At 34.3% G+C, this 21,450-nt stretch overlaps 4 protein-coding genes across 4 annotated transcripts; 3 read left to right on the top strand and 1 right to left on the bottom strand.

The window, feature by feature from the left end:
• Positions 1-555: 555 nt before the first annotated feature.
• LOC108335937 (glutamate receptor 3.6) lies at positions 556-5,525 on the bottom strand. Its single transcript, XM_017572168.2, has 7 exons — positions 5,145-5,525; positions 4,554-4,835; positions 3,088-4,439; positions 2,727-3,004; positions 2,533-2,564; positions 2,035-2,441; positions 556-1,246 (listed from the first exon to the last, which is right to left on the bottom strand). The coding sequence occupies exons 2-7, from the start codon at positions 4,819-4,821 to the stop codon at positions 761-763; spliced, it is 2,823 nt and encodes a 940-aa protein (XP_017427657.1). The 5' UTR covers positions 4,822-4,835; positions 5,145-5,525; the 3' UTR covers positions 556-760.
• Positions 5,526-8,389: 2,864 nt separating this feature from the next.
• LOC108335388 (probable protein phosphatase 2C 47) lies at positions 8,390-11,245 on the top strand. Its single transcript, XM_017571405.2, has 4 exons — positions 8,390-9,125; positions 9,767-9,961; positions 10,220-10,425; positions 10,546-11,245. The coding sequence occupies exons 1-4, from the start codon at positions 8,958-8,960 to the stop codon at positions 11,099-11,101; spliced, it is 1,125 nt and encodes a 374-aa protein (XP_017426894.1). The 5' UTR covers positions 8,390-8,957; the 3' UTR covers positions 11,102-11,245.
• A 145-nt stretch (positions 11,246-11,390) lies between these two features.
• LOC108335267 (pentatricopeptide repeat-containing protein At2g17525, mitochondrial) lies at positions 11,391-14,160 on the top strand. Its single transcript, XM_017571246.2, has one exon. The coding sequence runs from the start codon at positions 11,971-11,973 to the stop codon at positions 13,837-13,839; it is 1,869 nt and encodes a 622-aa protein (XP_017426735.1). The 5' UTR covers positions 11,391-11,970; the 3' UTR covers positions 13,840-14,160.
• A 4,131-nt stretch (positions 14,161-18,291) lies between these two features.
• Positions 18,292-20,084, top strand: LOC108335046 (amino acid transporter AVT3A). Its single transcript, XM_017570966.2, has one exon. The coding sequence runs from the start codon at positions 18,478-18,480 to the stop codon at positions 19,744-19,746; it is 1,269 nt and encodes a 422-aa protein (XP_017426455.1). The 5' UTR covers positions 18,292-18,477; the 3' UTR covers positions 19,747-20,084.
• Positions 20,085-21,450: the final 1,366 nt, after the last annotated feature.

Here is a 21,450-nt window from a genome sequence, read left to right as displayed (position 1 = left end):
GAAAATTTAAACTAATTTCGCTCTACATTGAGTATTCTACATTGAAAGTCTTGTGTCTACTTCCAAACTGACATTATATACAGGTTCAGCTTTTGGTCTCGGATTTTCTTTTTAAACTTTATTTATTTTAGAATATGTTAATAAAATAGTTTGTATGAAACTACGTTAACTCTTATGGTCTATATATTTATGATGAATTCTTATATTCAACTCGTGCGTGGCTCACAAATTATGAATTGGTGTTTGTTTGTATAAGATTTGTTTCTGGTTTTTTATTTGACCCTCGTCATCGGTCCTTTACATTCGTTATGTGGTTGTGGTGCACAATGAACTGCACAGCTAATTCAATTCTATTCACCAATAAAAAAAAACGAGAGAAATAAACAATGTCACATAACTAAATAGATTAAAACATTAACTAAAAGCAGTTAGTCAAATATAAACTGATGTAATGTTATAATCCATTGGCCACATACGCTATTATAAATGACACTTTTATTGTGATTACAATCAGCAAGAAATTGAAAATGATTAATAAATATATAGTATCTGGTATAAACTGAAAACCCTTTTTTCTGCATATATAAAGAATATAAACCAAGTTAAAAGAAGAAGTGTTACATATAGCTACCAAAAGTTTTAATTTATCCTACATATATTTACTTAAAAAAGAAAAAAAATCAAAACAAAAACTATGTACTAGTAGTCCACTAGTTGCAGTAGGAATGAATAGTGTTGCTGATCCATGTAGACATGTTGGTCATAATAGTTCACTAGCATATTCACTTCTGCGTGAAGCATTTTCCTTATTCGAGTTGATGGATGAGCTTCCTGTAGAGCTTCGGTATGAGATCCTCTCCATTTTCCTTCTCTTGGACCGGCTCTTCACAGTCTCTTCTTTCTCATCTGCAAATGAAAGGAAAGTCTTGAGACGTGAAGATCTTGATGATGATCCTATGCTTTGGCCACCAATGGACTCAGGTTCCTCTAAGTAGTGCTTCTGGTATTGCCTCAAAATCTGTATAAGATACATGAAGAGTGCAAACAAGCACGCAACTCCACAGATCGCATAGAGCCCCCAAAAGCTTTTAAGTTGGAGTCTTTCCACTTCAAGCTTTGACCCTTGTGATAAGCAAGCACTACTCAAAAGCCATTTGTCATGGATCCTTTGCAAATCTCCATTATCTATCATTTGCAATATGGCAGTTGACAGGTCAACTGCTAATGGCGAGTCCCGTGGGAAGGCCTAAAGAAAAATGAACCAAAACAAGCCATGTTACCAAAGCTGGCAAATTCAAATATGGGAACCAACAACTAAGGATTGATTCCAAGGACTAGCACTGAGCATGTTGCACTCAAAATGTAAAAGAACTACCGAAAAGTTGTTCTACACATTCATCCAATCACAAACTAGTGTGTATGGCAAATTTGTTGATTTTTACTATGATTGCCTTGAAAATCTCATCAACAGTGAAAGTTGATCAAGTAAAGCTAATAATAATAATATATAAAGTCCATTGACAGTAGCAGGTATGTATACAACATGAGCTATCATATTATTAAGAAAGTGAATTTTATACTTAACTCAACTTCATAAAAATAGCTTGTAAGGTGAGGTTTACACTCATTTATATACTATGAAATCACCTTATTTCTAGTAAATGTGCAATCTCTAACACTCCCTCACGCCTAGGCATATACATCTCGAGTATGAGATTAACATTAATAGATGATCTGATAGTAGATGGTATAATAAACTCAACAAATAACAAATTTTTAAATAACGGGTGACACAATAAGCCTAACAAACATAATAAATCTCACTAGGATAGGCTTGAAACCATGACTTTGATATCCTGTTAAAAAGTAGATTTAGCACCTAACTCAACTTTACAAAATCAGTTTGCATCCACTTATATACTATGAAATCGTCTTATCTCTAGTAAATATGAGATTTTCAATACATGTAGTTACACTTGCTTCTTGGAAGAAAGAAAAAAACCATGGCAAATAGTAAAGGTGAGTGATACTTACAAATCCCCAACCATTTCTCGTGAACTCCTGACCTACGACACTTAAATCACAACGGCTGGAGAGGAAGATGTCAGTGTAGGCACGCTCATCAATGTAAGCAGCAACACCGCCATTTTCGGGACCATTTTTCAGTGCTTTAGCAATTTCTTCTGGTGTTGTCAGAGGAACTAGCCTGGACTCCTCAATATGAATTTCCTGAACTAAGTAGTTTTTTGCAAAAGAACCCTGCGTGTAGCCTATAGGCACTTTGCTGTTTACTAGACTTTCAATGCCTTTAATGGGAGAATAAAGTTGTTGCACTGTGAGGATTGAGGTCAGACTTGCCGTATAACTTGAGTTAATTATAAGAACTACAAATAACCATATAATCAACACCACACGACCAAGTGTACTCACTGTATTTTCCCCTGCATGGTATCCAGAAAACCAGATTCATTAATCCAAGGGAAGCTATCCCTTTGACAATATATGTTAGAAAAGACAAAATCTGGCACTTACTGTGGGAAAAGAACATTGTTGAAAAACTAAACCTGCCAAAAGAAAATCAAACCAGTTACAAACATAACAATCAAAGCTGTATACACATAGATATAATAGGGAAATTGAGACTTCTTCATAATTACAGTATGTATCATTAACATAGGATGAGTTTTAAAATAGGTTCAAAAAGGAAAAGTACCAGATTTCCTTACCATAAAACGGTAATTACTTGTTTTTTGGGTGGTCCTCTAAATTCATCATTCACCCTATGCTCCAAAATCCAAACAACAGCTCCTACTAGTATGAAAAAGGCAGCTGTCACAAACCACATCTTTGGTGTAAAAGGGGCCAAAAAGGCCAAAGCATTGGATTCTGCCTTCCCAATGGGTGCTACTACCACTAGACCAGACTCAATATATGGCTGAGTAAAATCCACCATCCTTGTTCTTTCTGTAGTAATTGCAATGTCTCCTACTGCACCATCAAATTCCTGCATGAGATGAAGAAAATTGGTCTTAGAAGATTGCCATAAAACATCCAAACTGCACAAAAGGTTATCGGCATGACACTCACACCCGTTGTGATCAGACGGACAAGCTCAGTCATACTAGGATTGTTCTTACCATCCCCGTATGAGATGAACCTGTAGGGGACAGCATAAGGCAAGAGATTCACTGCAGCAAGAAATACATCAATGCAGAATCCCTCAAACATGTCAGAGCCTTTTATCTGTGAGACAAACTCGTGGTAACTAACACCTCTTGGTACTCCAATCTTTAAGAGCCTTCCATTGTTTGGGAAAACCCAACCACGAGGTTTCTCATCTGTGTTTCCAGGCCAAATCACAGGAAACAGCTTTTGATTTTTCCTGGGCAGATTGACTGGTTTGGAATAAAGAGTTTCTGGAGGAACAACTGATAAACCAGAGTGATTAGACCAATAACCGATCCGTCGAGTTCCTGTTCCAATCACATTAATGATTTCATATGCAGGATTAGCAAGGTTTCTATCGGATGTATACTTGAATGGACCTGATACACCAGTCATGTTTACCTCATAGATCTTTCTACGTAACAGATTTCCTTCATTAAAGATTTTCAAGGCCTCAAGATTCAAGTTGTTTCCATGTATGTTAGACAGCTTTGAATCCGTTGAGAATGTAATTTGGTTACCTTCTTTGAAAAATGCATCAAGAGCATGAGCAAGTGCATAAACAGTGTCATATGCATAGATAGGTAAAAAACTCAATCCAAGCTTGACATTGGCAGTATTTGCCCTGGTCAAGTTTTTCCACCTAGAAACAAAACTTCTTCTGCGCTGTGAATTTAGCGTGTAGATACGTGGTGTAAGAACTCCTTGAATTTCATCCATTGAATCAGGAGAGAGAGGATAGTTAATATCAAGCAGAGCAGAGAGGAAAGAAGTGGCTATCCAGACATAACCAGTTCCCATCATCCCAAGATTCTTTGCAACTGTGAGCACCTGGGGGCCAAGTTGAGTATTGCCATGAACAACTATTATCCGTGATTCTGCCAGAGCCACCTGAACAAGCACATTACTAATCTCTTCCATAGATGCTTGGGGCCTCAAAGCTGCTTTATATGATATCTTGCAACGCCTCTCCGCAAGCTTATCTCCTAATGTGCTAATTCCATTTCTCCCATTATCATCATCAGGAAAGACAGCGATAACATCTTTCCAGCCATAGTAGTCAACAAGGTCTGCTATTGCAGTCATTTGATAAAGATCACTATGGCAAGTTCTAATGAAGAATGGGAATTGAAGCGAAGAAAGAGTAGGGTCAAGAGCTGAAAATGACAGAAGAGGAACTTGGAGCTCATTTGCAATATGAGTTATGACATGAGCTGTTACAGAACTATGGGGGCCTATTATCGCCACTGTCTGTCTTGCCATGACCTGCAAAACTGTTATCAAGCAGAGCTATAATTTGACAGAGTTGAAGTAACTTCATCTGTGGCTGAGAAAGATTATTTTTAAGGCTTTAACACATAACAAGGGTGATACTGTGAAAGACATACCCTCGGCAATGCTCAGGAAACCTCTGTACTTAGAATCTTCTTGCAGTGAGAGGTTTAGCTTGGTTCTACCAAGAATATTTGGATCGGAATTTATATCTTCAAACGCAGCTTCTAATGCAACTTTTATAGTTCTACCAACACTGGTATTGTAAGAGAAGAGAGCCCCAATATTTACAACTTCTGGTACTGTAGAATTTTGCCTGCCACTCCCATTTGAAAAGCATCCAATGGACAGAACCATGAAAACCAAGGGCCAAACTTTACTCATGTTGGACAAGGAACCTGTAAAACAATAGCTACCAATGAACAACCTCCTCCACAAACAACTGAAGCATATCCCCAATTTTGTTTTATTTTCAAAAAGAAAGCACAGCTACTAAACTAAGATCTTTAAAAGAGGTAGTGACAAAACCCCCCCAATATAGTATAGCTCACAAACTCAAAAGCCAAATCTTAAACACGCATCAAATATAAAGAAATCTTAGAAAAACATTCGATGGAAAAGAAGAAAACAGTAAAGTGCCCAAACAAATACAGGATTGCAACACAGCAAAAAAGAAAAAGAACTTTACTCAAAAGGGTCATACATACCTGGTAGATTCACAAAAAGGGAGGTGGCACCTATGCATAGTACACCAAAAAGACAAACTTTAACCAGTGGCCAATACTTACACAGGGAGATGAAGCAAAAAGTAAAAGCAAAGAGAGACCATGAAAAGCATAGTGGGTTATGGAGAATCTGGGCACTGATGAAAAGTAAAGAAAATGGAGGGAGTAAATTGGCAATAAGGCTAATAAGGTTGATGATGATAGATATACTCCATGAAAACTAATGCCACTGGGCATAACTTGTTCTTCTTGTTTTTTATTTGAGTGATGATGTGCAATAATGACCCTTGGCACCACATTGAATTTTAACCTCAAAGTGTGAAATTGCTTGGAAACAGTTGGAGATAATTGTCGTGTTCACAAACAGCACAAGATTTAAACCCCTTCCACACTTTAAGGACAGTCCTCTCCCAAAGGACTGCACTCTTATGAAGCCGTGTCAATGACGTGTACTTTTCTTCACCGGAATATAAAATTTCCACATAATCATAATTCGTATATTTACTATAAAATAATAATAATAATAATAATAATAATAATAAAAATAAAGTTGATTTTTCATGTGAAACACATGGCATGGCAGCATCTTTGGCTCAAATTGTTAAGTTATTGGTGAGTGGGGCGTGTAGTGTAATAATTATATAATGTACCATTAAAGTGATGTAAGAATGCTTCGGGACCAATGGATTTTAAACTATACAAAATATATATTATTATCACATGAATATGATATTATATTACTAAATAAGTATAAGAAAAAAGTGGTTAGGAAAAGATATTTCTGGAATATTGCGTTGACTGGGTGGAGAGGACGGAGAGAGTGTTTCATTCATAGTAGAATGTCGTGTCGTTCTCAACCAACAAAATGAAGTGAAAAGAAAAAAGAGAATAAGAGAATAAAACAAAAGTGATTAGATATAGTTTATTATCTTTTATGCTGTTTTTGTTACTAATAATTTAATGACTGATTTTATGAACTTTTCTTGTTTATTTTTTTTTTCATAATTAATCTAATGATTCTTCAATACACCTTTTAAATCGAGCTTGAAAATCAAACTAGATCCAATAGTATATGATATCGTAAATTTAAATTTCGATGGCATATTAGTATAATGAAGTTTATCTTTAGTTATATGTTATAAATTGATTTATTTTTAATCGATGTTAACGTACACCTTCCTAATAAAAATATTGTATGTTCATATCAACATTACATGTTCAAATATTTATTAGTATTAATCATTGTTTTTAATAATAAATAAAAGAGTTATAAACATCCTCGAATGATGCAAAAGTCAATAAAAGAATAGAAAAATGGGAAATCGTGGAACTAACTAAATCCAGCAGAAACTTTGTAAAAAAAATTGGCAACTTGATAAACACTCTGAATATGCGCACATGTTCACTCTATGCATGCATTAACTTCAGACCTATTTCACCCCTAAAATATTTAAAAGGATTTTTTATTTAGAAAATAACATAAATAATTAACTTAAACTTATATTAAAGCAATAAATATACTATTTAGTTTGACATGATAATCCGTGAACTTGTTCTTTTGAGTGGATTTGAGCAGATTTAAAGATAAATTTTTTTGTCGTTTATTTGAGTGAATTTGGAGGTAAATGAGAGTAAATTTGAAAATAAATTTTTTTAATTTGTCACGTCAATACAATTCTATATTAATTCTCACAAATTTTATTTCCAAATTCATTCTCATTTACCTCCAAATTCACTCAAATAAACGACAAAAAATTTTATCTTCAAATTCTCTCAAATCCACTCAAAAGAACAAAGCTGTAGTGTTGTTTGAGTTTCTGATACATATCGTAATAGTCATTTTTACAAGAATGGATCTTCAATAAAAATAGGATTAGATCATGAGTCCACCTTAAAAATCATTTAATAAATATATAAGTCTCCAAATTTATATCAATATTTATATTTGTATGTTTTTCAAAACAAATTAAAGATACAATAAAAATATATTTAAATGTTAATTTCATGTGTCACAAGTAACAGTTTAGTTATAAAATCGACATATAACCATAACTTCTTATAAACAAATTCTATTAATTGAGTTATAAGGAATTATTCCGCTAATGAGATGTAATTTTCCCCATACTAATTATCTTTTTAAAATAAGTTAATTATCATTAAAAAATGATTTTTTTATAATATCAAAAAGAAAAGAAGAGAAATTGTGTCGTGACAATGGTCATGGTTTAGAAAAACAAATTTTTATGAGTTACTCTAAATTGATCACATTTTCTCTCTAATTTTTTATTATTTTTTATATTTTTTTTGGTAAAATAGTTTCTTGATTTCTAACACAGATAATACTCTAACACTTAACGTAATGTTTATTTAAAAAGATTTTTGACACATAATTAACCAGATATTTGAAAACTAACATTATCAATACCATTACTTGTATTTACAGAAATGGTTGGACATTCAACATATTATCAATACCATTATTTGTATTTACATGGTTGTTAGACTCGACATTGTTTATGAATTAATCATGGTCTAAGTATATCTTAACGATCATGCTTAACATTAATTACTTCTAATTATTTGGGTACTTGTTTTCTGTGGTTGTCGAACTAGTCCTGAAACTCAAGTTAGGGTTAGCTGATGAAGAGCCTAGAAAGTATGGGTTTCCATAAATGTTTTAAAGAAAATATCATTTTCTTCGGTGTCTGGGCCATGCTCGAGCGTGTGCTCAAAGTTGGAAATTTTCATTTAACCCTGTATAATTCATAGATAAACCTTTCAAGAACAAACAACCATGAGAGAGAGAAAACAATCTACGACAAATAATGTTAGAAAAATAAAAATTGTTTGTTCGTGTATAATTAAAGCTTAAGCTGTGAATCCTTGTATAAAGTTTAAAGTTGATCCTTTTTTTTCAAATATTGATAAAAACCATCTTTGATTCTTAAAAATTTAAGTAAATTAATATTGATGATAAACTAATAAAGTCATTAATTACAAATATAATTATAATTATAATTTATAATAGTTAAAAAATAAAACAAAATATTAAAAAAATATGAATAAAGTAAATGATGTTGAAATAACTTATTTAATTAGAGGAGGAAAAAGGCCAGGTTATTAAGGTAAGACAATGTGCTAACGTTGTTAAAAAGTTTTTGTTAGCTGAATTTTGATAGAAAATTGTTAAAGAAAAAATGCATAGAAGGATGGAGATTGATATGATATGAAATGATAATAGAAAATTGATGATAGATTGCAAGAGGTTGGAGTAGCACAAGGCCATGTATCCGGTCAACTGGTAACACAAATGGCAGCAGAAGAAGCCACATGTCACTTCCTTTCAAGCGCTACAATGGCGACCGCAAAACTTGCATTTGCCAATCACTTTATATATACTCATCTCAACGGTTTCCCCTTCTCTCTCATATCCATTTATAACTATATTGGTCTTCGTTTTTCTACTCTTAATCTTCTCTCTTTGCCACAACCATTTCTTCCTTTCTCTGCACGCTACCCCTTCACTTGAGTTTTTCTTTTTTGCTTCGATCAAGTGTCTGCCACGTTTCCAATAGCTGTCTCTGCCTGTCTGATCTTCTGGGGTCGTTTAAAAATGGCTTCTTTCTCGTGTGTGGCGTTTGTTTGAATGGTTTTGCAGAAGCTTCTGGTATAAGGGATAAATAACATAAATAAATGAAAAATCAAATTTTTAAGCTTTTTGTTTGGTTGTGGTTGTGATTGATTGGTGGATCGTGATATGGGACAAGGACATGTTGCACGTGTGAGGCAGATACAATGAGTGGTGTTGGTGGTGGATGCCCCTGCCCCAGGGGTATTAGTGATGGTGCCATGGAGGATCTGAATGGGGATACGGTGGGGAATTTGAATCAGAATGCAGCGAAGCCTCCGAGAGACCATTCTGTTATGCGACATTTCAGCAGCTCTTCTTGGTCTGCAGAGCCGGTTAGTGTAATCAAATTGAAATTTCATGTTTCTGTTCTTGTTGGTTGGATATCATCAAGATTCAACACCTCTGTAGCATTTTGATGGCTTCACACAATTTGGTTGAAAGAAAACCAGGATTTAGGAAAACTTGGAACATATTGGTTCCTCTCATATATTGTTTTGATATTATACTAGGACTTGTTGGTAGAGTAGTTGTATTATTACAAAAGAGGCTTTTGGCGTGTTTGGTTCCACCTTTGAGATGTAGTTTTATGCGTTTATTGAGAAGCTAATAGTTATAACTTCCGTATCCCAGATATGTTTTTCCTATTTCTCAAACATTTTTTTCAGAGGTGCATGTGGATCCGATTGAATCTGCAGCTAATTGCAAAAGGGTCGATAAAGTTTCTGGTGATTTATAAAACCTGCAATCCTTAGGATGTTTTTTCTTGAAATTTAAAATGGCATTTTACTATTAAACTTTTGAGCAATTTGTTGATTCATGTCCTTGTTTTGATCAGTTTGTTTCAAGTATAGTGAAAGCATAGAAAGAGAATTCCATGGAAAGAAAATGGATTGTTTATATGTTCAAGCTGCTGCTATACATATATTTTGACGTGGTCCTGGCTAGTAATTATGCCCTATCTTCTTCTGTCCAGGAATCAAATATTAATATTATTGGACTTAAATCAAGCACAGAAAAAAAATCAGACTTTCCACTTGAAATTCGATCTGGAAGCTATTCCGATAAAGGACCAAAGCAGTACATGGAGGATGAATTCATATGCATTGATACTCTTAGTGAAGGTGACGGTCTAGGAGCAAACCTTCCTTCTCCTGCAGCATTTTATGGGGTATGTTTCTTGTGTTGAGTTAGATCGATCCTATTATTCACCTAATGAAGTGGGCAAATTCTCTTCATAAGCGGAACAATCTATAAGATATGAATGAATTCCCCATCACTGATTAACCACAGTGACCTAAAAGATTTACAAATATTAATACATCATAGAGATTATTTCTTTGATTACCATGTTTTGATTGGTATTCCAATCTGGTTGCCTTTTGCATGTCCCTTAGATTAGGCATTCATGGGGATTGATGATATACAGGTATTTGATGGACATGGTGGCGTTGATGCAGCAGCATTCACGAGAAAGAACATCCTCAAGTTTATAGTTGAAGATGCTCATTTCCCATCTAGCATTAAGAAAGCAATTAAGAGTGCATTTGTGAAGGCTGATCTTGCTTTTAGAGATGCCAGTTCTCTTGATAGCTCTTCAGGCACCACCGCTCTGATAGCCCTTATGCTGGGAAGGTAGGGACTGACAACCATATGATTAGAACAATGATTTTTAGACACTGTTGGTAGTTGCATACATGAATTTGAATGCATGCTGCTATTACATGCTAATTCTACTAGTAATCTATTTTGCAGTTCCATGCTGATTGCCAATGCAGGAGATTCTCGTGCTGTGTTGGGCAAACGGGGCAGAGCAGTTGAACTTTCCAAAGACCATAAACCAAATTGCACTTCTGAAAGATTAAGAATTGAAAAACTTGGTGGAGTGATCTACGATGGATACCTCAACGGCCAACTATCAGTGGCTCGGGCTCTTGGAGATTGGCACATAAAAGGCAGCAAAGGTTCTAAGAGTCCTCTAAGCTCGGAGCCGGAGCTGGAGGAGATCGTGCTGACCGAAGAAGATGAGTTTTTGATAATGGGCTGTGATGGATTGTGGGATGTGATGAGCAGCCAGTGCGCTGTGACAATGGTGAGGAGGGAGATGATGCAGCATAATGATCCCAACAAATGTGCAAAAGTACTTGTTACTGAGGCCCTCCAACGCAACACTTGTGACAACCTCACAGTTGTGATTGTGAGTTTCTCCAAAGATCCACCTCCTAAAATTGAAATTCCTAGATCATGTAGGAGGAGGAGTATTTCTGCTGAGGGCCTTGATCTTCTCAAGGGTGTTTTGAATGGTAGATGAATAAATGAAGTTGCTGATTTGTACAGATTATTGAGTAGGGTGTTCTTCAGTGGGGATTTTTCTGAGTAACTGCTACCCCTGCTGCACTTGAACATTGTTGTTTGCTTAAATGTCAATAATAATGATTTGTATTTTCCGCCCTTAGTTTATCTTTTACAACATTTTCAAGTCATTGTAAATTTGTTAAGAACATTCACTGTGTTTTCTTATTGTTGACCTGTCTTTGCCTTTACACATGCAAATTAAAGGAAAAACTGACAATCACTTCTCAAGTTGAAAATGATTCTGTTCAAAAGACAAATGGACAGAATACTTAGAAGGATTGATAGTGTTAAACAAGGGTGTTCATGTGCACCATCATTGCTACAATCTTGTCAGTGATATTTTCTCCATCACTACTAATTCCCTGGAATCCTTGTTGTGCAATCACATTTTCATAGAAGCTAATGCTCCAGCGCCAAAGAATTTTTCATGCTATTCCTATTTGGCTATTTCTTCTTCCTAAGTTCCGATAATATCAACACACACTTTTGTTTTGGAATGAAAGGAAACACTTTCTTAAAAACTTAAGAGTGATTTGTCAAGAATCTAAGTATAAGTTAAAAGGCGCAATAATAAAAATGAAAAAGTTAAGTAATATAAAAAAATATAAAGGAAAAAGCCAAAAACATTAAGATTTTGTGTGAAAAGTGGTGTCAGCTATTATAGATGTAAAGATTCTCAAGAAGGATAGACAAAAAAGACTCCTTTTTTTCTTCAACGGGAGCACTTTTGCATTGAGAAGGGCGATTTGTTCAGCGGGAAAGATCATTGCTTGGAGCAAGATTTTTTACTCTTAATAGTATTTGTACTTAACCTCGGTTGATGAAATGCATAAACTTTGGAAAGCATTGGCATATCGTGGATCCTCCTCAACCCCTTATCAAAGGCGTTTTCAATTCCAAACGAGTTCATCTACATCTTCATACTCTTCTTCTGTACCAAGCGAGGAGCATGTTTCACAGCTGATACTGGACCAGAAATCTGCTACCCAAGCACTGGAATGCTTCAGGTGGGCGTCCACCGTCCCCAACTTCGCCCATTCTCAATCCACGTACCGCGCCGTGATTCACAAGCTCTGCACCTTCCGCCGTTTCGACACTGTCAAGCAACTGCTCGACGAAATGCCCCAATCACTCGGTGCGCCACCCAATGATGCTATTTTTGTCACCATCATCCGCGGCCTCGGCCGAGCGCGGATGATTAGAACGGTAATCAAAGTGCTTGACTTGGCGTACAAGTTCCACGGCAGCCCCTCCCTCAAGATTTTCAATTCAATTTTGGATGTGCTTGTGAAGGAGGATATTGACATGGCTAGGGAGTTTTATAGGAAGAGCATGATGGCGAGTGGAGTTGAGGGGGATGATTACACTTTTGGGATTTTAATGAAAGGGCTGTGCCTAACTAATAGGATAGGTGAAGGTTTTAAGCTCTTGCAGCTTATTAAGTCTAGAGGGGTTACTCCAAACACTGTGGTTTACAACACTTTGCTGCATGCACTTTGTAGGAATGGGAAGGTTGGGAGGGCTAGGAGCTTGATGAGTGAGATGGAGGAGCCTAATGATGTTACCTTTAATATTTTGATATCTGGGTACTGTAAGGAAGGGAATTCAGTTCAGTCTCTTGTCCTGCTGGAGAAGAGTTTTAGCCTGGGATTTGTGCCTGATGTTGTCACTGTTACTAAGGTGCTGGAAATTCTATGCAATGCTGGCCGCGCCACAGAGGCCGCTGACGTTTTAGAGAGAGTTGAGAGCATGGGAGGTTCGCTAGATGTTGTGGCTTACAACACCTTGATCAAGGGGTTTTGTGGAGTGGGGAAGGTGAAGGTTGGGCTTCATTTTTTGAAGCAGATGGAGAGCAAAGGCTGTCTTCCAAATGTGGATACCTATAATGCACTGATATCTAGCTTTTGTGAGTCTGGGATGTTGGATTTGGCTCTTGATCTTTTTAATGATATGAAAATAGATGGGATCAAATGGAACTTTGTTACATTTGACTCAGTAATTAGGGGTCTGTGCTCAGAAGGAAGAATTGAAGAAGGTTTTTCTATTTTGGAGCTAATGGAGGAAAGCAAAGAAGGCTCTAAAGGGCACATCAGTCCTTACAATAGCATAATATATGGCCTGTTTAAGCAAAATCGATTTGATGAGGCAGCTGGGTTTCTAACAAAGATGGGGAACTTGTTCCCTAGAGCTGTTGACAGAAGCATGAAGATTTTAGAGCACTGCCAGAAGGGGTCTATTGAGGATGCAAAGAGGGTATATGATCAGATGACTGATGAAGGTGGAATTCCAAGTATTTTAGTTTATAACTGCCTTGTTCATGGATTTTCCAAACAAGGTAGTGTCCGAGAGGCAGTTGAGCTGATGAATGAAATGATTGCTAACAACTGTTTTCCTATGCCATCTACATTTAATGCTGTCATCACAGAGTTTTGCAGACAGGGAAAAGTTGAGAATGCCTTGAAGTTGGTGGAAGACATCACCGCAAGAGGTTGTGCACCCAATACAGAAACATACAGTCCTCTGATTGATGTCTTATGTAGGAAAGGGGACCTTCAAAAAGCCATGCAAGTCTTTAGAGAAATGGTAGACAAGGGCATCCTTCCTGACCCTTTTATTTGGAATTCACTACTACACTGTCCGAATCAAGAAAGAAGTGTCAATAAGAATATATTCAACATAGATGACATACTCTAGTACTCAGGTGGATATTGCAAACTCTGTCCCACAATCAATTTCTTACCTTCGTACTCTTAATACTCCACACATAAGTATTCAGGAATTGTTTATTTGGTGGAAATCGGTTGACTTCCACCAATGGTTTTTAAATCTAACACCAAGTGTTTTGGTCGTTTACTCCGAGTTAATTGCTACAAACCTTATCTCAATGAATATGGGTGTACATACCTTCTTGAATTGTCTTACATAAAGCTCTCCATTTCTAGTTGTGGAGTGTAGACTAAATTTCTCTTGGTTATCCGTGTACTAATGAAATTCTGTATTTGTGTACGTGCATTGTTAGCAAAAAACTTCACGTTTTCTTCTGGTTAAACGACAAAATTATGAATGGGTACACCGACACATGACCAATTAGTTGGCAATGGGTAGGCTATTAGTTAGCTTGTCACTATCACAGACGAGGGATATTTGAGTTTTTTATTTGATCTTCATCTTTAAGATTTACATCAAATGAATTATTTCCACTCCCTATCACACTTGACATGACTTTTTTGTACAAAATTTAGACGCCTGAAAAAAAGATGAACGAAAGAGAAACAAAGTTGTGTCCTTTCTCTAATGGGGACCAACAAAAAAAGCCTTGGCTTTTAGTGAATAAATAGAATAGTAATGATGAAAGTAAGTTCCCTTATAAATATCTCTGAGTTCACTGTACGATATTCATATTATATAGCTAGCAAGTACCTACCAGACAACGATATTTCTAAATTGAAAATGTTAATAAAAAGGATAAGAAGAATAACAAATGTCTTTTTAATAATCGGTTTCTTGAAAATATTAGGAACATATAAAAGATTGGATTAGAGTAATCGGATTTTATTGGAAGGAAAAGAAAGAAAAGTTGAACCAATATGTAAGATAGGCATACCACTATTTCACTGTTTCATCACTTGTATAAGTTGCCTTTGATGCGAAATTGTAACTATATGAGGTGAGAAGCATCGCTACCAGGCTACCACAAGGATCATTAACAGTGGAAGGATACAACAGAGGTCTGTCGGTATTTTCTGAACATGCACATTTCCAAGCATTCTTCTTGAGACAGTAGCAAGAACTCAATTTCTTCCACCATATAAGAGCTTACAAAGAAGTTATGAAGCTGTCATATTCATTGATAACTTATAAGTGTCTAATTTATTTAATTTTATACACGTTTTAGACACTTAAAATTGTACGTAAATTATTTAATTTGAGCCAATCCTCTTTTACATAGAAATTACAAAATGAGAGATTGAGAATCAGATAAATTAAAAACTAATATAACTTTTTGAAAAAATTGAAGAAATGGTAGCTTCGTAAAATATTGTCCGTTTTGGATCAAGTACTCATATATTTACTTTTGGTACCACTCTAAAATGCCTCTTACCAATGGATGTATCTTATGTATATATAAACTCATGTTCATCTCTTATTTTATCCGATGCAGGACTTTATTTGTACCCAACACACAATTCAAGAGTGATGTTGGCGCTAAAGTCACATGAGAAAACGTTCACAACAAGGAAACCTTGAACACAAGAATTATGAATTAAACCATGAACGAAATTCTTCCATCATAGAAACCTCTGGTCACTAGTACAAAAACAGCTTATAACGTCACGCGTTCAACGTCCAACCACTGAATAACCAAAGTTAAAAATGAGCGGTGACATTTTTGTAAATAAATGCAATTATTAAACGTCGTTCAGAATTGTAATTCGAAGTAAAAGGATATAAAATGTCAAATGACTTTTAAATTCGATGTCAAAAGGTTAGTGAATTTAATAAAAATTTGAGCGGGAGATTGAAAATTCATTCACTTTATCTTAGCGCGCGATACCCTCTTCTCTTCTCAAACTTTTTTCGAACGAAGTTTGACAAGCATCACATGTAATTTTTTTTTCATTTGATACAAATGCATTTTAATTAATTACTTTTTGTATGTTAAAGAGTGGTGTCGATTTCTTGTATAGTTGACTCAGATGTTATTGATATTTGTGTAACTCATAGGGAACCTCCTCCTCGATAGACCCAACAAATTAATTACTCTATATATAATTTTTTTTTGTTTTAACCGATTATTTTTGTGCTCTTATCCTTCATAGGCGCATTCTGTTTTCTCTCTCACTATGACAAAACTTTATTCTAACGAACTCACCTTTTGGGGTTAGTTTTCATTTTCGTTTTGAAGAACTTATTTGTTGAACTTGTTTGTTGTTGTTGTTTAGTTGAACTTGTTTGTTGTTGTTTTTGTTTAGTTGAACTTGTTTGTTGTTGTTGTTTGATTGAACTTGTTTGTTGTTGGTTATTATTGTTTGTTGTTGATACTACACTACACGTATATAGTTCATCCTTTATAAAATACCAAAAACTGAAATTTGTTGATTTTTTAAAAAAATTGATTAACGTCATAATATTGACAAAATTCGAAGTTAATTTAATGTCGAATTTTTTAAACTCGGCGTAAATTTAACGTCTTCTAATATGATGTTGTTCACGAATTTGTCATTAAAAGCCCAAAATATTCAATGTTGTACGCGATTTTTGTACTAGTGAGTGTTAACCATCAAAGAATGAGTTTGAGCTAGAAGAAAACCACAATGAAAGGAAACCCAAATGTTGATCACCATGACATGAGCTGAAGCCAAACTTTAAAAGTCTATAAAAACATAGTCATGTTATATTTATTGTAATTAGATTTAGCTTCTTTCTAGGATTCTTTTAGAACACATTTTTATACATTGTAAAATCTTTCCGAGAGATAGGAAGAGGGATATCAACTCTTAGTTCTTACACTCAAATTCATCATAAATAACTGAACTCTTTTGTGTTGGGATTAGATGTAGCCTCTTTGATTTTCTATATGATAATGATTTCTATATATATATTCAAAATGTTTTACTCAATATTAATAATTTGATTTTATTTATTTGTTTGGATGAACTCATCATTCATCTTACTTGTTATTATTATATACTAGGAATATATCTAACTATTTTAACTAAGTCTAAAATTTTGATCTTAATGCAGTGATTTATTCAATCAGGGGTTGAGGAGTTGCATTGAGTCTTGACGCTTGTAGTTGAGAAACTCTTGATTGATTTTATTGTTTAAAAGATTTCAAAATTTGGAAATTGTGATAGTATATCACGATTTTCCAAAAATTTCATGACTTTGAAATTCTTAAGGTAGCAAGAGTCAAAATGTTGTCATCATCCAATTTGAGAGAAATAGGTATGTTGAATGTGTGAAGAAGAAGAAAAAAGAAAGGTTTAAAAATATTTTATAAAATGTATAGCGAGAGATAAAAGATTAAAAATTAAAAAGTTTTTTCGTACTATGTAAGGTATTAAAAAGAATATAAAAAAATTATATATATTAACTAAGAAAGATTCCATATAATATATGTATAATGGAGAAATAGATATAACAAAAATATAGATTGTTATATTTGTTTATTTATAACATTAATAACTAGCATAAGAGTACCTCCTCTTATGTGTTATTTCTATTTCTACAATACTCTTACTATACTACTCTAAATAATCTTAATTTGATATAATTTGCAAATATGGCAACCTCTCATAAAAAGCTATTGAAATTATAACTACAAAGAAAAAATAAAAACAATAAAATACCTAAAATATATTAAGCTTTTCTTTTAATTTAGTATCTAATCAAATGCTGAAAAATTTATTATTGATCTTTTCAAACATTTTGGTTGACCTATCAGTGAGATGAGATGAAAACTTCATTCTTTTTTAAATATTGAGTAAAAAATTATAACATGTTTCATTTAAATTAAAATAGAGCATAGTTCATTTTTAAATAGAACATACGATTTCATGGGAGTGGAAGATCTCATTTTCTTATAATAAGATCCAAGTAATGAATATATTCAAATACAATGAGAAGGTTGACTATAAGAAGCTAAAGCCCTCCTTAAATTCAATAGTCTTTTTAATATTAGAATAGAAGTTGCACGTGTGAATTAATTTGCTATTAAAAAAACGTGTATATTAATTTAGATTTTTTTTTACCTTTTACAGTTTAAAAGAGTTAGATCTGCCTTGACTCTGAAGAAAATGAGGTCAAATAATTATTTAAAAGGAAACAGACGCTTATACTATTTTAAGAGCTCATGCAGCATGCACGTTATCATCATCATATATTAAACATAAAATAATAGAATAAGAACCACTAACCTGGACTCTTCTACTGTTGAGATTGAATTTCCTTTATTTATTAAAAATTGAGAAAAATAAAGAAAAAAATACCCATCTTTTGAAGAATGACTAGAAGATTACATAAAATCCACAAAAAATGAATTAAAAAAATAAATAAAATAAAAGGTAGAGAGAAGCCTAACATCATTCCAGTCATAGAAAAGCATAGCCGCCACAAAACTTTATTCAACAACCCTACTTGTTATCATGTATATAATGGCGGATAGACATTGAAACTGAAACAAGAAAATATCATAACTTGAGCATCAGATTCAAGTCCCTCTGCAGCAATATTCCAAAATTCTGACAAGGAAACAGCAGCGATTGACGTTAATTTGTTGTGATAGAACAGAGTTGAGAATTGAGAAGTGTGGAGTAACAGAAAGAAGCAATGGTGTTCTCCAAGGAAGCTGGATCGTCTTCCTACTCCCTTCCACCATACCCCAGAGAAGACACCCCTCTCCTCGGGAAGGCTCCGCCTTTGTCCTCCAATCCCAAGACCTTCGCTAACATCTTCATCTCCATCGTCGGCGCCGGCGTGTTGGGCCTCCCTTACAGCTTCAAGCAAACGGGCTGGCTCATGGGTCTGCTCATGCTCTTCTCCGTCGCTTTCCTCACCTACCACTGCATGATGCTCCTCGTCCACACGCGCCGCAAACTCGAATCTTTAACGGGCTTCACCAAAATCGCCTCCTTTGGCGACCTGGGTTTTACGATCTGCGGCCCAGTGGGCCGCTTCGCCGTCGACGCCATGATCGTCCTCTCCCAATCCGGCTTTTGCGTCAGCTACCTCATCTTCATTTCCTCCACCCTCGCGTTCCTCACCAACAACGAAACGACGCCGGTTTTCCTAGGTTTCACCCCCAAGGTTCTGTTCCTCTGGGCCTGCTTCCCCTTCCAGTTAGGACTGATTTCGGTTCGCACTTTGACTCATTTGGCTCCGCTGAGTATCTTCGCCGACGTGGTTGATCTTGTTGCGAAGAGTGTTGTCATGGTCGAGGATGTTTTTGTTTCCGTTAAGAATAGGCCAGATTTGAAAGTTTTCGGGGGTTTGTCTGTGTTTTTGTACGGTATAGGTGTGGCTGTGTATGCTTTTGAGGGAATCGGGATGGTTCTGCCGTTGGAAAGTGAAGCGAAGGATAAGGAGAAGTTCGGTAGGATTTTGGGTTTGGGGATGGGATCGATTTCAGTGTTGTTTGGTTTGTTTGGGGGTTTAGGTTACTTTGCGTTTGGGGAAGAAACTAAGGGTATTATCACAACCAATTTGGGTCCTGGGGTGATTAGTTTTTTGGTTCAGTTAGGGCTTTGTATCAATTTGTTTTTCACTTTTCCGATTATGATGAATCCTGTGAATGAGGTGATGGAAAGAAGATTCTGTGGGTCTAGGTACAGCTTGTGGTTGAGATGGCTCATGGTGTTGGTGATTAGTTTGGTGGCGCTTTTGGTGCCTAATTTTGCAGATTTTCTGTCCCTGGTCGGAAGCAGTGTGTGTGTGGTATTGAGTTTTGTGTTGCCTGCAATGTTTCATCTTATTGTTTTTAAGCAGGAGTTGGGTTGGAAGTGTTTTGTTTGGGATGGAGCAATTGTGGTTTTTGGGTTTGTGATTGCAGTTACTGGGACTTACACTTCTGTGATGGAGATTCTTTCACCCACATCTTAATCATTCGGTTCAAAACTTGTTAGAACATGTCTGGATAACTCTTTTGGAGGAAGATAAAGATACCCTTCTGTATCTTTTTTTCTTCTGAATCTGTTAATGAATAGAGAGTAATGCTAATCCAAAGATGTCTTTGATTATTTGAATATATTGGAGAAACTAAGCTTATACATGTTTTAAGTATATGCTTGATGTTTGATTCCGTGACAGTGATTGTTGTCGAAAGATGCTGAAGGAATTCTTGTTGGAAATGATGCTCCTGAATAAAGTGTTCAGTTTGCTGAGTGATTTGTTGATCACCAGCTAGAATAAAGCCGTGCCAATTCTTTGTTGCTGGTTCACTTTTTGTGAAAGTTGTAGCATATGGATGTGAAAGGTTTTTTTAGAAGAAATTAAGATTCTTATATATCTCAAACTTTAATATATTTTTGTTCGCATATATTTTTCTTAAACTAAGTGAACTAATATTTGTGTTTAGCATTATAAATTGTTCAAAAGGTTGACTTTAAATATTGTAAATTAAATATTTTTTTCTTTAATTTTTAATAAAACTGGAATTTTTTTTTTCAAAATTTTGATTTAATTTAATTTCTTAATTTTAAAAATATAAATATATGAATTTAGTTTTTTAACTAAATTTTATTAAATTTATTTTATGTTTTAGAAACATTTTTTAATAATATTTAAATTTTTTATCTTGTTTAACACTTTTTTTCAATATTAAATTGAGAAATATGTTTAAAATTTTAAATAAACTTAATAAAATTTAGTTAAAAAATTAAATTTATATCATTATAACTAAATTAGTTTAAAATTTTTAAAAAATTAATTTCAATTTTTACTTAAAATTAAACAATCAAAAAAATATACTTAACTCAATATTATTCCAAATATCAATAAAAATTTCGTTCTATTAAATTAGAAAAATTATATTTATTAATAATAAAAGTTCTGGATAAATTAAAAAATTATATTTAATTGAAGACAAATTATAATTAATAAATTTCAATCTTAGATTTAAATTAAAAGCATATTTAATCAAAAAGAAAAAATTAATGAAAGTGGGCATTTGTTTCTTTATGTCATCCAATTCAATGAAGCAATGCAAGCATATGGGTCTAGAATGGCGGCCATGTCGATTGTCTCTTACTTGTAAAACCTGAATTTGAGCAAAAAATGTCACTGTTTTTGAGTTAGATTTAGCACAATTAATTGTTTCATAGTATTAAATTTTTATAGTACCGAATTTATGGTTCTAAATCATTGCAAAAGAAATGTGGATCAACGTGTAATGAGGGCAATTAAGAAAGACAGCAACCCATGATCTTTTTTTCTAAATGAACATTGAATCGAAACTTTATGGAAACTGTGACCATTGAAAATTAAAGAAAAAAATAACTTAGATCCTAAATCCGACAACATTAAGGTAGTTCGTCCATTTAACACAGGAAAAAATTGCACGTATGAAAGACTCGTTTTTAAAGTTTAAAATTGACACAAGTTTGTTTTATATGTTTAATAAAATAACACGACAATATTTCTACTTTTACATAAATATTCATATTTTTTCATACTTTTAATAAACTAGTAGTATTCAATAAAATTATATATCAACTTGTAAAATGTAATAATTAATCTATACATAATTGATCGTTAATGAGTAATAATTTATGTTATGTTTTATAAAATTTAAAATAATAAGTTTAT

This window comes from Vigna angularis, chromosome 10, assembly GCF_016808095.1.
Source record: "Vigna angularis cultivar LongXiaoDou No.4 chromosome 10, ASM1680809v1, whole genome shotgun sequence".
Classification (NCBI taxonomy): Eukaryota; Viridiplantae; Streptophyta; class Magnoliopsida; order Fabales; family Fabaceae; genus Vigna; species Vigna angularis.
Note: the sequence above shows the minus strand (reverse complement) of the source record. Positions and strands in the feature narration are given on the sequence as shown.